Source organism: Penicillium odoratum, assembly GCF_028828045.1.
Source record: "Penicillium odoratum strain IBT 22623 chromosome Unknown utg000002l_segment0_segment0, whole genome shotgun sequence".
In the NCBI taxonomy this organism is placed as follows: Eukaryota; Fungi; Ascomycota; class Eurotiomycetes; order Eurotiales; family Aspergillaceae; genus Penicillium; species Penicillium odoratum.
This window is the reverse complement of record NW_026643144.1, coordinates 91,961-106,283: the sequence shown is the minus strand read 5'-3', so window position 1 is coordinate 106,283 and position 14,323 is coordinate 91,961. Positions and strand designations below refer to the sequence as shown.

Sequence of the window (14,323 nt, the reverse complement as noted above, 5' to 3'; positions counted from 1 at the left end):
GGAAGGTCCATTAAAACCCTGAAGATTGAATATGGTGTCGCATTGTGACAGACTCTCGTATTCTGACTAATGTGGTAATAAGACTTTTGAATCGGTATGACACTAGTCACGCAGGCCAAGAACTTGCGGTGACCTTCTATGGACAGGCTTCAAGCACTAGCACTAGCCATCACGGAGAGTCTTGCAAGACACGGGAAATAAGTAATCAAGAAGTAAGCAAATTGAAAAATAGCAAATCCTTTGTCAGGATGTGTGGATCATTGGGAAAACGGAGCACTTGCAACAAGCGACCAAGCCTAAGAAGAAGGCGTTGGGGAAGGGTATAAAGAGGAGGCCATTCCCACGGCGATCTGGAGATATATCAAAATCATCTCAAGCATTTCACCGTTTTCGAAAAGCAATCGAGAAATATGTATTTGTCCACCATCATTAAGGCAGCCCTGGTGCTCGCAGCATCTGTACCCGCGCAAGCGTGGAACAGACTTGACAAGAACAACGCTGTGAGAATCCCAAATTATACGATTTCTAATCTTCAGATCGCAATATCCAATATCTAACAACATTAACTGCAGGCCCTCCTCATTATCGACCATCAAGTCGGCCTGGCTCAAGTTGTCCGTGACTATAATACGAATGACTTCCGCAACAACATCCTTGGCCACGCTGCCCTCGGGAATGTCTTCAGCCTGCCAACGGTGCTGACCAGTTCTTCGGACCAAGGCCCAAACGGCCTGATGCTAAAGGAGATTACCGAGATGCACCCGAACGCGACCTTTGTGCGTCGCCAGGGTGAGGTCAATGCCTGGGACAACGCCGAGTTTCGCGCTGCCGTGAAGGCCACGGGGAAGAAGCAGTTGATTATTGCTGGTATCGTGACTGAGGTCTGCACCTCTTTCCTGGCGCTGTCGCTGGTAGATGCTGGGTATGAGGTTTTCGCCAACACCGATGCCAGTGGCACATTTGATCCCCGCCTCGCCGAAGATGCCAATCGTCGCATGGAGAAGGCCGGCGTTACCCTTATGGGATTGTTTGGTGTAGTTTGTGACCTTATGCGTGATTGGAGAAGCACCCCCGGCCTGAATGAGGTGCTTCCGTTCCTTGATAAGTGAGTGTATTCATGTTATCATTTCAGGGTTCAAAACATTTGCTGACTTTTTGGGAACCAGGTATCAATTTGCTTATGGCCTGGTTGCGCGCCACCATGCTGGGTCCATCCAAAATGGAACTCTGTATCCAGTTGAGCAGACTTTGATTTGAGTTGGCAACTGGGTGCGAAAACTTCAAAGCACTCAAGGTAGACCGCCCTTAGCATGTGAAGAATCCTTTCACTTCTTTACTGTTCAGCCTGAGCCTTCAAGATCATCCGAGATCAGCGCTCGCTGGTTGGAGATTGTTCTCGCTATCGTCCCAATTGGGACCACTTTAGCTTCCTACATTTTAGGAGCAAGCATATTTCTCTTGTCCTAAGAGAGAATGTCAAACTATGTTTCTTAACTCCCCTTTGAATATTCCGTATTCATTTCGTTTATTTAAATGGCTCCTAGTAAAACACCAATAGAGGTCTTCCAAAATATGTTGTGAGCGTGTTGGGTGGAGTTGAGGGCATTGATGTTGCTCTAAATAATCTCCCGATCTTTCCGAAGGCAGTCATTTTTCGATAAGTTAATCATGAGATGAGAGAAGAAAAGAAAAGGGGAAAGTAAAGAATTTGAATGAAAATACAACAATCCTTCCCGCTAGTACCGCCAGTGCTGATTCGGCGCAATGTCCCGGCTTGGTGATCTCGCTCTCTCACATCTCACAATAATTAACAAAATACACTAACGCTACGCCACCGAACGATGCAATGCAACTTCGCAGCGCTCCTCAAGACATAAGAGGTGGTCTGTGGCAATGTCCTAGATCAGGTCTGATTCTGAAGAATGATAAATCTCGATTGGCAATATCGGCCGATCCGGTCAACTGATGATTCCACATGTGCGGCCTGAATGATGATCGTCACATTGAAAGCCATATATTGCTGAAAGTTGAATTCACGGTTCTCTCTCACCCCAACCTCGGGTCACACCGGTTCGCACAAATTGGATTGATGGTGGTGTTCCTGACACCTGGGAATTAAGGACGGGAGCTGATTAAGCGTCATCACCGTCCAATTTCATCATAATAGGCTCACTACGTATTCTCGACCGTGTACAATGATGACGATTCTCCATCATTCTGGCTTACTTTTGTGATACGGAATTTCCTTGTATTATTCCGCAGCACCATGACGACGATTCGGATCGCAGATGATGCACATCAGGGTAGTGAAAGTCGTTTGAATGGTGAAGGCGCCATCCCAAGGACGACATCCAACCTGCAACCGGGCATCAACGAAGACGATGATAATATCTACAATATTCGCTCCCAGGCTAGGCTGCCTGTTCGGATGAGTCATACATCTACAGGGCAAGAGCAGGCAGACGAAAATCCTAGTCTAAGGCTACCTGGCGACTTCAAACAAAAGCAGGTATGCAAGATGTCGGACAATCCCAATTTACAAATTTTAGCTAACGTGTGACAGAGCTTCAAGGGGAGGGTACTTCTGTGGCTGGCTTACCAGTCAATTGGCGTCATCTATGGGGACATTGGAACCAGTCCCCTATATGTATTCTCATCCACGTTCAGCTCAGAACCATCACGACAGGACCTTGTCGGGGTACTTTCCATAATAATCTGGAGCCTATCTATGATGGTGACGGTGAAATACGTACTTGTTATTCTTCATGCGGACAACGATGGCGAAGGAGGTACTTTCAGTACATATGCTCTTCTGAGTCGTTATGTAAGTGATCCTACAACTTCCGTGCTGTCGAAGGCCCATAGACCACTGACTACTGCATTAGATGAACATAACTCACCGTGATCCAAGAGAGGCCTCTCTGGTTCGAATGAAACGATACATGTCGAGTGAACTCGCAGGTGCCGGTCAAAAGCTGCGACGCCGCATTGAATCTAGCAAGGTCACCAGGAAAATATTGCAAGTCACAGGAGTGCTGGCCGTGACGATGGTGCTTTCAGATGGCCTTCTTACCCCCGCACAATCTGTATTGGGGGCTGTGCAAGGGATTGAAGTCGTTCAGCCTAAGATATCCAAAGGTACTGTGATTGGTGTTACTGACGCTATTTTGGTCGGTTTATTCTTCATTCAGCCGCTTGGAATCACAAGGATTTCGTTTGCCTTCTCGCCAATCATCATAATCTGGCTCGGCTTCAATGCAGCTTTCGGGATCTATAATCTTGTCAAGTATGATGCGAGTGTTTTTGAAGCTTTTAACCCAGGTCTTGGATTTGAGTTCTTAATCCGCAACGGTGAAAAGGGGTGGAGAATGCTCGGTGGAGTTCTCCTCGCATTTACTGGAGTTGAGGCTCTTTTTGCAGACCTAGGAGCCTTCAGCAGACATGCTATCCAGATCAGCTGGCTATGTTACACGTTCCCATGCCTTCTACTGGCCTATATAGGACAAGCAGCATATATCAGTGTCCACCCTGAGGCCTATTCGAATCCCTTTTTCAACGCTGCGCCCCCTGGTACAGTCTATCCAGCCCTAGTGATCGCAATCCTTGCTGCCATTGTTGCCTCACAAGCCATCATAACCGCGACTTTCCAGGTAAGACACCAACAAAATTTGCACGGATCACCACTAATTTTAATGGCAGCTTCTGACGCAGGTAATGAAGCTTTCGTACTTTCCACAGTGTAAGGTTGTGCATACGTCTCGACTATTCTATGGGCAGCTTTTCATTCCTCTAGCAAACTGGCTGCTGATGATTGGAACCATTTTGGTTGCGTCAATCTACAATAATGTAAGTCCTATGACTGGGCAGTCTATTCCTTCGAGACGCTCACCCTTTCTATAGACTAAATCACTTGGAAATGCATACGGTGTCTGTGTCATGTTTGTGACATTTTTCGACACATGTATGGTCTCATTGGCTGCTATGTTCGTGTGGCGAATCAGCCCGTACTTTGTCTTTTTCCCATGGCTCATAATCGCGTGCTTGGATGGGACCTATCTATCTTCCGCTCTTACCAAAGTCCCTTCTGGTGCCTGGTTCACAATCACGCTTGCCTCGGTGCTCGCAACTTGTTTTCTTTTGTGGCGATATGGCAAAGAACAACAATGGTTGGCTGAAGCCGAAGACCGATTCCCTACGTCACACTTCGTGGCACATGTGCCAGACGGTGAAATGCACCTCACTGACAAATATGGTGGTGATCCTATCAAGACTAGCCGCGGCCTAGGAATATTTTTCGACAAAGCTGGTGAAACCACTCCCATAGTATTTAGCCAATTTGTCCTCAAGCTCAATTCAATACCGGAAGTTGCAGTGTTCTTTCATCTACGGCCCCTCGAAACGCCCTCTGTGGCTCCAGAGAACCGGCATTCTGTTTCTCGCCTTGCCATTCCGAATTGCTATCGGTTGGTTGTTCGATATGGTTACAATGACGAAATAATCACTCCAAATCTCGCAAGTATCATTGTTGAACAAATCCGGCGGTATCTGATTTTGGAGGAGAGGCCGCAGCCAGATCGCTTGCCTTTGTCGCCTGTCGAGGCCGTTGTCAATGAGAGCTGCAGCTGCCCATCCATAGAGGATAGTCGCACAAGAAGCCCAACAACTGAGAAAGACGAAGACAGTGGAAGGCAGGACAGCGATAGACTTGCCAGACTGGAGGAGGCGTATACTCACAAAGTTCTTTATATCATTGGTAAAGAAGAGATGAAGATTAAGACTGGCGCTTCGATCTTTAGGAAAGTGACTCTTTGCCTCTTTCTATGGATTAAGGATAACACACGCAACAAAATGGCGAATCTTGGGGTACCAACGGATAAGGTGATTGAGGTGGGATTCTTGAAAGAGATATAACCTGACATAGGCAATATGACGTGAGGTGCAGAGATTTTTACGGGTTTAGCATTTGCACTCTGGGTGTACAAATCGTCAAACAGAAGTACTAATCACATTTATCTCGGAGCTCTCCAGCTCTGCCCTCGAAAATAGATAACCCACAAAACTGAAAGGAAAGTATCAAAAAGCTGCTGATCATAGTCCCCGGCCAGCCAAAGCCTATAAAAGCAGTCGCAGGGTTTCTAGCGACAGTACTTTCGGCACATGGGGGGCCCTAAAATATTGCTATACCTCCTCTCACTGTGCCTAGCTTATATGCCTAGAGATCCACAACCAGGGCCGAAGTAATGTTCCCTGCGCCTGTGACAGCGTTTCTCAAGAATAATAATTGAAATAAGGGACAGGAGATGTGAAAACTACTAAATGACGTCCAGCTATATGCTCCTATAAAGACACAAGCCATATAAACTGCTGGTAATGCGATTTTCAATCGACTGTGTTCCAATGGTAGTATCTCAAATTGCTTCATGGTCTGTTGATTAGCTGGTCAGTGACACCAACTTTGTGACCAAGCCATCTAAAGTTCCAATCAGCCAGCGATCCAACACTCCAACGAGCTTTTATCGCTCCAGTTCCCAAGGGATGTAGCAAAGACCCATCTGCAGTGAGTTCAAGTGATACTTCTCCCCCAGAATTACCGGTATATTTCCATGACGATATGCCCCCAGTAAATTAAGGACCAAAAGGATGTGAGAGGCCCGGCCTGTCTGTTGCATATGATATTGAAACAGTCTGATATGTATGGTGGGGCTGAGAAGGTCGTTTGTCTCGTAATCGGGGCTAACTTAGAATTTCCGATGAAGAAGAGGTCTGTTCCAGGTGGAGGAGGTATATTGCCATCGCCCACGATTGCGTAGCAGGTCTTTCAGAGAAGCATGACAATCAAAACAGTTAGTGTTCCAGCAGATGGCAAGGAACCCAAAAAATGCTTCGCCATCCCAGGCTATTGGCCAAAACGCCTCCGATAATTGGACCTGAAATATTTGCCAATGGTACTGCCCATTTTGATGTAGGCCATCTACTTTCCACGCTCTGAGCGAGCCACTATATCATCATCGCGGCGAATGTAGGCGCAAATGCAGCAGCACTGCCAATGCTCTGTAAACACCGCAGGATCATGAGTGCCACGAAACTACTTCGATAAGCAAGAGCCAGGCTAGTCGGGATGAAAGTGAACATGCAGATGAGCAAATTTGGCCTTCCACCTTTGCGGTCGGAGTACCTGCCTGTAACAAGAGCAGCTATACCTTGCATAATGTAGAACTTATTAGATACAGTTGTTGGCTGGGTTTCTCGTAGAGGTTATACAATAACCATATATGCCGTTGTTGCTAGATATACTCCTACGCATAATCTTTCGAAATCTTTGGATATACTGTAGAATGAATCGCCGGGTGTACACTGTATTTGTGAAGAATGCACATGCATTGACTGTCACCACAATTAACAAATGTGACTTTCTTTGTTCTCTCGGAGAGTACCGTAGACTTTTTTTGTCTTGGCTCATCGAGTGTGCTCAGACAGTCTCTAGACCCGTGTTAGAATGTGGAGCTTTTGGTAGCTCAGCTGTTTCCATCCTTCTCCTCTGCTGACAAACGGCCTATCGCTGATCACAAATCAGCATTCGCGGATGTTTCGATCAAGTCAAGATCCCCTATCATGTTGATCATTTTTAACAGCCCTCAAAAACCTGCAGGCGGCCCTTACGCTTGTTAGGAAAAAATCTACTCGACCCGCGATTAGGCTAAACCAACCCTCAGCCCGCCCTTATGCGGGTCCGCGGGTAACCCGCTGAGGGCCGCCCGCGGGTCACTTTGAGGTCTAATCTAGAGTGTTAGGAGATACTTATAGGGAAGACTCCTTTCCCTAGTGAGGGCTATATGTATTGGTTGATGTTTATTACTAGGATTCTAAGGAAGCTACCCAATGAGGTTGACTGAGGGAGACTACGATGAGAGCACAAATATATCTCGAGCTGTGAAGCTACGGCATGCTAGCAGTAAATTCTAGACTTTGAATACCATTGGATGGTTTGCCTTGGGATTTTTGAATACCACCGTGGTACTTGTGAATCACAAGATACGATTGTCCCTGTTACAGATGTAAAGCCCAATATTTGGGCTAATGACCAGACGGTGATAGAAACGTACTACTATAACTAATTATGTATTGAGAATTGCTGACTCATCTACATTCCAACATTTTGCCACATATTGCCAAACAGAAGACACCGGATTCGGTAACGCCGCGATCAAGTTTTACTCAGTATTTGATGACATCAGAAATTGTTCATTTGAATACTTCCAAGACTTCCGACAATCAACAATATAAGTTGCATTCAACCGCCATGTTCTATGAGCCCACTTGCCTGTATTCAGCTTCCAAAGTTTATGCAAAATGACGGATAACATCCCCCAAACCATGAAAGCAGCAGTTGTCAAGGACTTCAAAAAAGGCTACGAGGTTCGTGACGTCAAAGTTCCAAGTGACCTCGGACCAAACGATATTATCGTGAAGATCGGAGCCGCAGGATACTGTCACACCGACCTACAGGTGATGGAGGGGGTCTACGAATCCGATGGCGCAAAGCCAGGCCTGATAGGCTCCCATGAACCATGCGGGACGGTAGTGAAGATCGGCTCAGAGGTTGAAAAATCCAACATCCACGTTGGCGACCGTGTCGGGTCCATCAATACCTATGGATTCTGTGGCATCTGCAATGCCTGCAAGAAGCAGGGTCAACAACTTTGTGAGAACATGGTTGGCATGCTCGGGCTCACGATCAACGGCGGCTTTTCGGAGTACATGAAAGCGGATGCGCGTGTTGTTTCAAAGATTCCTGCATCGATTCCGTTTGTCGAAGCAGCGCCACTCTTTTGCGCCGGTGCGACTGTCTATGGAGCTCTTCTCGCGTCGGGAGTGAAGAAGGGTGACTGGCTTGCTATTGTCGGTATTGGAGGGCTTGGCCACTTAGGTGTCCAATATGCGAAAATGATGGGCGCGAAAGTCGTCGCCATCGATAATCGAAAAGAAGGGATCGAGACCGTCAATTCCGTGCCCTCGCATCTGAAACCAGACAAGACATTCATTGTTGACTCAGATTCTGAGCAAGATGTTATCCAAGAGCTGCAATCCTCATTCTATGATTCAAACCCTGGTGTCGATCGGGTTGTCATCAACGCTGAAGCGCGTGGTCTGATCAAGTTTTCGCAACAGTTCCTTCGAAAAGGAGGGACGTTGGTAGATGTTGGTCTGCCGTCAGACCAAGTTTTAGAGCTTGATCCATTTGCGTTGAGCTTCAAGGAGCAAACTGTTAAGGGGCGGTTGATCTGCACACCCGAGCAGTGTCAGAAGATGATTAACCTGCATGCGGAACATGCTTGCAAGACGCACATTGAGAAGACTTATCCTGTGGATCAGATTAATGAGATGTTTGAGCATTATAAGAGGAAGGATCTGCGAGGGCGTTTGTGCATGGTGTTTTAATACACAAGAAGGATATGCCTCACGATTCGACGTCAGAGAAATCAGAATAAAAGGAAAAACACATAATTTTCCATGGCACATTCAAAAATCTGCCACCCATAGCGAATCTTGAGTCAAAACCTGAAACGCTATAGTGATGATGTAGAAGGTACCTCTACAATTCGATTTCTTGAAATGTGGAAGTTGTCATAGTATAATCTTAAGAAGAATAGAAATTGATAATAGAAGATCAGATATTGATACTAGAAGAACTATAGATTACCTTAATTTACCATGCTGAATCTTCAGATTCATACACCCCAAAGATAATGAGTTCAATGTAGCAATTCCCTTAAATCAGTGAACGTCCACAGAATCAACAACAATAGAGCCTTCATTTTCACATGAAGGGCCATGGAAACCAAGGGCGATACGGAAAACCTGTATCAAAGCTAAGCGAAGAAAGCAATAGCTTTGCTTAAGAGTAACAGTATTTGCTGCATTGTTCAAATGACCACCCGCCAGACACCCGTAACTAACCGGAAAGAAGCACTTTTTTTACTATTCTGTTTGATGGTCTATATATTTCGTCGGGGTACTTCATGATTTATACTCTATCTATTGCCAGCTATCAGCCTTGCTCTCACTTTTATTGCTCTTGGCGCTGTGAACAATCTCGTACCAGTGATCGATCATAATTCATCTTTCTTGCCTTCATGGTTATTGTTACTCGGCGAGAGAACATATTAAACTGCACCCTCCAGCTTATCAAATATTAGTTCTACCTAATTTAAGGGTTTTCAGCGAGGCCACTTACGGCTTTAGAGTCCTGCTAGGTCGACTCTAATGCGCGTTGATTACTCATAAGCTAAGACGGCTATTCTATAACTAATAGGTTGCCACGCATTAGCCATATTCATATAGTTACTGATCAAACTTATAATTTTTCCTGGATTCACGCACTCGCACTTATTATACGACTTCAGGGTTATTTTGAGCCGATCTTGGCTGCTGCCAGCCAATCAGTTGTTCCGAGAATTCACGGTGCAAAATTATCATACCTCAGACATATCTATCCATATGATGTATAATACTTCACTACTTTCAGAAAACGAGAGCTGATACATTACATCCATCTGAGTTCATTAAACTACTAATGGTGCTCAGGGAGGATGAACTTTTGGGTTGGCAGAAGCGATCAAGCTGCTTGTTCTACGTATCCATTGAACTTATACATGTGAACTAGAATTTAAAGTAAAGTTTACCCCTAGTATGCCAGAATTGATGGGAGACCTGGCAGTCTAGCTTCAATTACGCCACGCTCACTTCCTTGCTTTTTCTCCCTACTATCTTCGTTGGCCATCCGATTTTGATTCCGGACGGCTCATATCCAGCCACCTACCAAGTTCTGCTATCCTTTCTGACCTCTGCTTAGGGCTCACATAGAAGCAAAGGGTTTATTGGTGGTGGCAGTGTGAGCACTGCGGAATATTAATTGAGCTGAAAATGATCCTTGGATTTCATTCAACCCTTCACGTAGCGATAATTGCGAGACCCAAAAGTCAGTGGCGCTAATAAGGCTCATTGCAAAGTGCCAGTAACGGGAATATGATTTTTAGAGGTGGAGGACGTATCTGATTCGATACGTACATAGCAAAATGAAAGACCGAATTTTCGATAACTAGTTACATTTCAGATCTTTTGTCTTGAAGTTCAGGCAGAATGTCGAGAAATCACAAAAAGAGCAGTATTCAAGAAGCTTTTCAGACACTTCCAGCGGCCAGCACATAGCCACCGTCAACAACAATAGTCTGTCCATTCAGGTATTGGTTCGAAACAGTGAATAGAATGGCCCCTGCCATATCCTCATCCTTTCCAGGGCGTTGGGCAGCTACTTTACCCTCGTATTTCTCTTTCGGGATTGAGCTTTTTTGATTCTCATCACTATCCTTGGCTGTCATCTCGGACGGAAAGACACCGGGCGCGATGTTGTTGACGCGGATTTTGATATTCGAGGAGAATATTTCGTATGCAAGCATCTTTGTTAAATGGATTGCAGCTGCTTTACTAGCGTTGTAGGCGAAATGATGCTGAGCAGTCCTGAGGATCCCTGATATGGAAGAGATATTTACCACAGTGCTAGACCAGCCACGCTCGCTCTCCGTGCCCTTACTTAGTAAAGGCAGGAAAGCGGACGTTGTAAGAAATAGCTGTGTAACATTTGTTCTCATCACATCGTCCCATTCTTCAACTGTTGTGCTATCGTTGTGGAAGAGCTCTTTTTGAAGCGCTTTTGGGTCCTCTAGCTCCGTTTCGTAACTCGTGGAGCTAATACCAGCATTGTTGATCAAAATGTGCAACTTGGATTCCTTGGAAGAAATCACATCGACAAGCTTGTTGATCTGCTCTTTGGAGGTAATATCGGCTGTGATCGGGATAATTTTGCCCGGGATATCCTTGCCGTATAGCTCTGCCACCCGCTCCAGTTTCTCACCCGTGCGACCGGTGATGTACACTTTGGCACCGTTGACAGCGAGTGATTGAGTGGCCATCAAACCAATCCCTGACCCACCGCCAGTCACAAGAGCGACTATCTTATCAGTTAGCACCTTTTGAATAAGCGAGATTTCATTGCTTTGTCTCATTTCGCATGGTCAAGGAAGGGGGTGCTTTACTCACCTTTATCTCGAACGTTGAAAACATTCTCGAGCTTGAAGCTCTGATTATTCACTTGTGTATTCATTTTCAGATCTGTTTTAGTACTGGTAGAAAATTTCTTAGAACTGCGAAGTGAAAAAAACCGTGAAATCTATTTCGATCATGCAGACCGACGCGGGGTTTTCAATGAAGGAAGACTTTACGTCACGTCACGAATTCTTTCATGCAGTATGCAAGTATATCGCCAATCTTGAAAATGGTTGAATACTTCGGATATGAAGTCATAATCTCCAAAATGATGACGTTTCTTTACCCTCAAAGTTCGATGAGATACCGTAGCCACAAGTTAATGTGCATGTGGAGTACGACTTACCTACTTACCTGTTTCTGTCCATTTTAAGCCAATCGTTATCGACAACTTCAACATGACCCAACATTTTTTAGTAGGCCAAAAGGCCAGTTAAGACCAAAACATAGTGATGAGAAATTTCACTTATAAGATCGAACTTTGAAAATCTCCCTTCCGTGTAATATGGAAGGAGCGGCAAGATACAGTAGGAGCGAAGCGACTCATTTTTAGGAAAACTTTCATATACGTTTCCATCATCCTTCGGTCATCTTGAGGGTCATTAAACAAATGGCCTGCGACCATCTTTTCCGGAAAATCTTAAAATCAATTTGAAAAACTTGATGGGGCAACCTTGAAACTACCCATCCTCTTCTTGTTTCGTATTGGTGGAATTCTTGTTCAAAAGACAACAGTTACTTCAAATTCCAAGTATTTATTAATGAGTATTGTAAGACAGCAATGCTTTTGGAGTTGGTCAAAGCAGGTGGTAAGTGCATCTTAAAGTGGTTTGTTTGAAAGAGCTATTGCTATATCGTCAGTATGACGTCTGTATATACCAGTTGTTTCGATAGCTCTGGAACTCCCGTATATGTGTTTCTTCAACGTGAAATAATAAGAGACGACTATAGAACACGTACGTCAGATATCTTAAACATGAGTTTTATGTACCCTCTTACAGGGGTGACTAGTGTCTACAAAACTACAAAAGTCTTGGCGTTTTTTTCATGGGGAAAAAAATTGGGTTATAGTGGAGAAAAAAGTTTTGGTACTAGAATTCTGATCTACTTGTATAATTCCCGTGAAAATTCCAAACATTCTAATGTAGCTACTATCTAGATCCTCGATATTTGAAATTTGGTATCTAGATCTATCTGTTACGCAACGCTAACTAACTATAGTAAGTATCGTTCGTCATGGGCTCTATGTACTAAGTTGATGCTTGATCCTCGAGTTATTTGATCTCCAGATCCCTACACAAATTGCGCCTGGATCGGACATGAGATGATTTTCATAAATACAGAGTGTTGCTCTAATGCTTGTCCATCTAGTTCATTTCGAATTGCAGGGGAAGAAATCGTTACTATGGGCCAATGACAAAAAGGCTCACGCGTCTGACTGCTATTTGGCATGGAGGCCTACTATTGTAATGGTACAACGACAAGTTCGATTCCCACTCGCTTCTATTCTTCCGATACTTCAAGTTTCAGAGATGATACAGCTAACGCGTTTCACTACTATCTCAACGCTTGGCTTTGAGAACCCCACTTGTGGTGCTGAATACGTGGCGAGCTTCGACAAACGTGATTTGACAGAGCGCTCCCTGGTCAAGCGAGAAGCTTATACCAGATATGCTGTTAAATACATGGTTTTCTTGCTTACCGCGTCTGTCATCGCGATTATATGACTAGATATTCAATAATTTGATGTTCAGCTTTGGATATGCGAACGAGGTGGCAAATATCACCATTTCGACCAACACCCTATATGGATATGGCGACGCCTGGACGGGATCTCCGATCTATTCACCGGAGCCCCTTGTTTCAGAGACCTTTTGTAAATCGCCCAGTCATCAAATGGCGTGGAAGGCTTGGGCTTTCTGACTGAACTTTGTGAGACCTGCCCAGCTCATCCAGTTCTATAAGAAACCGTGCGTTCAATGGAATCGGCACCACCTCTCGCTCTTCAAAGGACGACTAACCTAAAATACACAGTATATTATGAGGAGTTGTGAATGCAACTGAGACATCGGACTGAACACGTCAAACAACTAGTTTTCTGACAGAAAAAAGCTGACTTCCACTAAGCGCAATAGATTCAAAGGAGTACAATCAAAAGCAATGTGCAAGAAGCATTCTTAAACTTGCATATTGTATTATTTCAACAACAGCAGGAACAGCACCTACCGTGGCAGACCTGGCGACCCATGGCGTAGGCTTCCCCAGGACCCAATTTCACCCGGACTCAACCCAACCCAAAACCCAACCCTTGGGCCCTAGTTAGGTCGCAAACGCAACAAACATGCTTAGATTTTTGACACAGCATGTTTATAGTATGTTTTAGCACCCAATATATGTGACATTTTATTATTTTACTCGTTATTATCTCCTAATATACTATTAGCTATATATGTTACCTATGATTTATCAAACCATGATTGATTTATAAAAATAGATAAATTACAAAGGGTTCTTAGTAAATGGTGGAACTACTGCGCATTTCAAATAAATCAATTGAAATCTTGTACTCCAAAATTTTGGCATGCATAAAATTCAGTTCTATCGTATTTCCCCCACTTCTACCAGTCGGATTTTATTCAAATTGAGAAGATAGATTATTTCAAGTCCTTTCTATCTATGTCTATAATTTTAGATAAATTTGCCGTATAGAAGTAGCAAAATAAAGAGAATATAAGTGCATAAACTTATGAAAATTCAGGGGTAAAATTATGCATGATTGGCGATTCTGGCGATACTGTTAACCCTGACCTTTAAATCATTTTCCATCTCTATAACCCGCCTCTATAACCTGCTTAACGGCGACACATGCTGTGAATTGGCTAGAACCCAAAGAGACTTCTGTCCAGGAACTCGGGGAATGGGAGTATATCACAGCAATTCGCTTAATTATTTGGGGGATAATGAAGATCCGCAGGCGGAGTAAGAGTTCTCTAACAACTATGCCGAGCTCAATCACGAGGCAAGTCACCGGTTCACAGTCTGAAGGGGAGAGTGAGTGAAAGAATTAGGTAAGGGAAGGTGCAGGGTAACTAGTTAGTTCAGCTTATTGGAATCCTTATCTAAGACTTCTAGGCTCCAAGTCGTAGGTTTGGCGTGAACTTAGGCGATGAGAAGCTTACCGAGACTAATCTTCGGCTGAGCCCCGAGCCTTAGGCATCAA

General features: G+C 44.5%; 4 protein-coding genes across 4 annotated transcripts; 3 read left to right on the top strand and 1 right to left on the bottom strand.

The window, feature by feature from the left end:
* Window positions 1–410: 410 nt before the first annotated feature.
* Window positions 411–1,257, top strand: N7520_002081 (putative isochorismatase family hydrolase; the record flags this gene model as incomplete). The annotated part of the gene is made up of 3 exons (XM_057136016.1): window positions 411–500; window positions 573–1,105; window positions 1,167–1,257. 3 exons carry the CDS (start codon window positions 411–413, stop codon window positions 1,255–1,257), a joined length of 714 nt encoding a protein of 237 aa, XP_056998702.1.
* A 1,009-nt stretch (window positions 1,258–2,266) lies between these two features.
* Window positions 2,267–4,911, top strand: N7520_002080 (potassium transporter; the record flags this gene model as incomplete). The annotated part of the gene is made up of 5 exons (XM_057136015.1): window positions 2,267–2,509; window positions 2,564–2,824; window positions 2,886–3,650; window positions 3,739–3,846; window positions 3,901–4,911. 5 exons carry the CDS (start codon window positions 2,267–2,269, stop codon window positions 4,909–4,911), a joined length of 2,388 nt encoding a protein of 795 aa, XP_056998701.1.
* A 2,439-nt stretch (window positions 4,912–7,350) lies between these two features.
* Window positions 7,351–8,439, top strand: N7520_002079 (zinc-dependent alcohol dehydrogenase; the record flags this gene model as incomplete). Its single annotated transcript, XM_057136014.1, has 1 exon — window positions 7,351–8,439. One exon carries the CDS (start codon window positions 7,351–7,353, stop codon window positions 8,437–8,439), a length of 1,089 nt encoding a protein of 362 aa, XP_056998700.1.
* A 1,742-nt stretch (window positions 8,440–10,181) lies between these two features.
* Window positions 10,182–11,161, bottom strand: N7520_002078 (SDR family NAD(P)-dependent oxidoreductase; the record flags this gene model as incomplete). Its single annotated transcript, XM_057136013.1, has 2 exons — window positions 10,182–11,008; window positions 11,098–11,161. The coding sequence occupies 2 exons, from the start codon at window positions 11,159–11,161 to the stop codon at window positions 10,182–10,184; spliced, it is 891 nt and encodes a 296-aa protein (XP_056998699.1).
* Window positions 11,162–14,323: the final 3,162 nt, after the last annotated feature.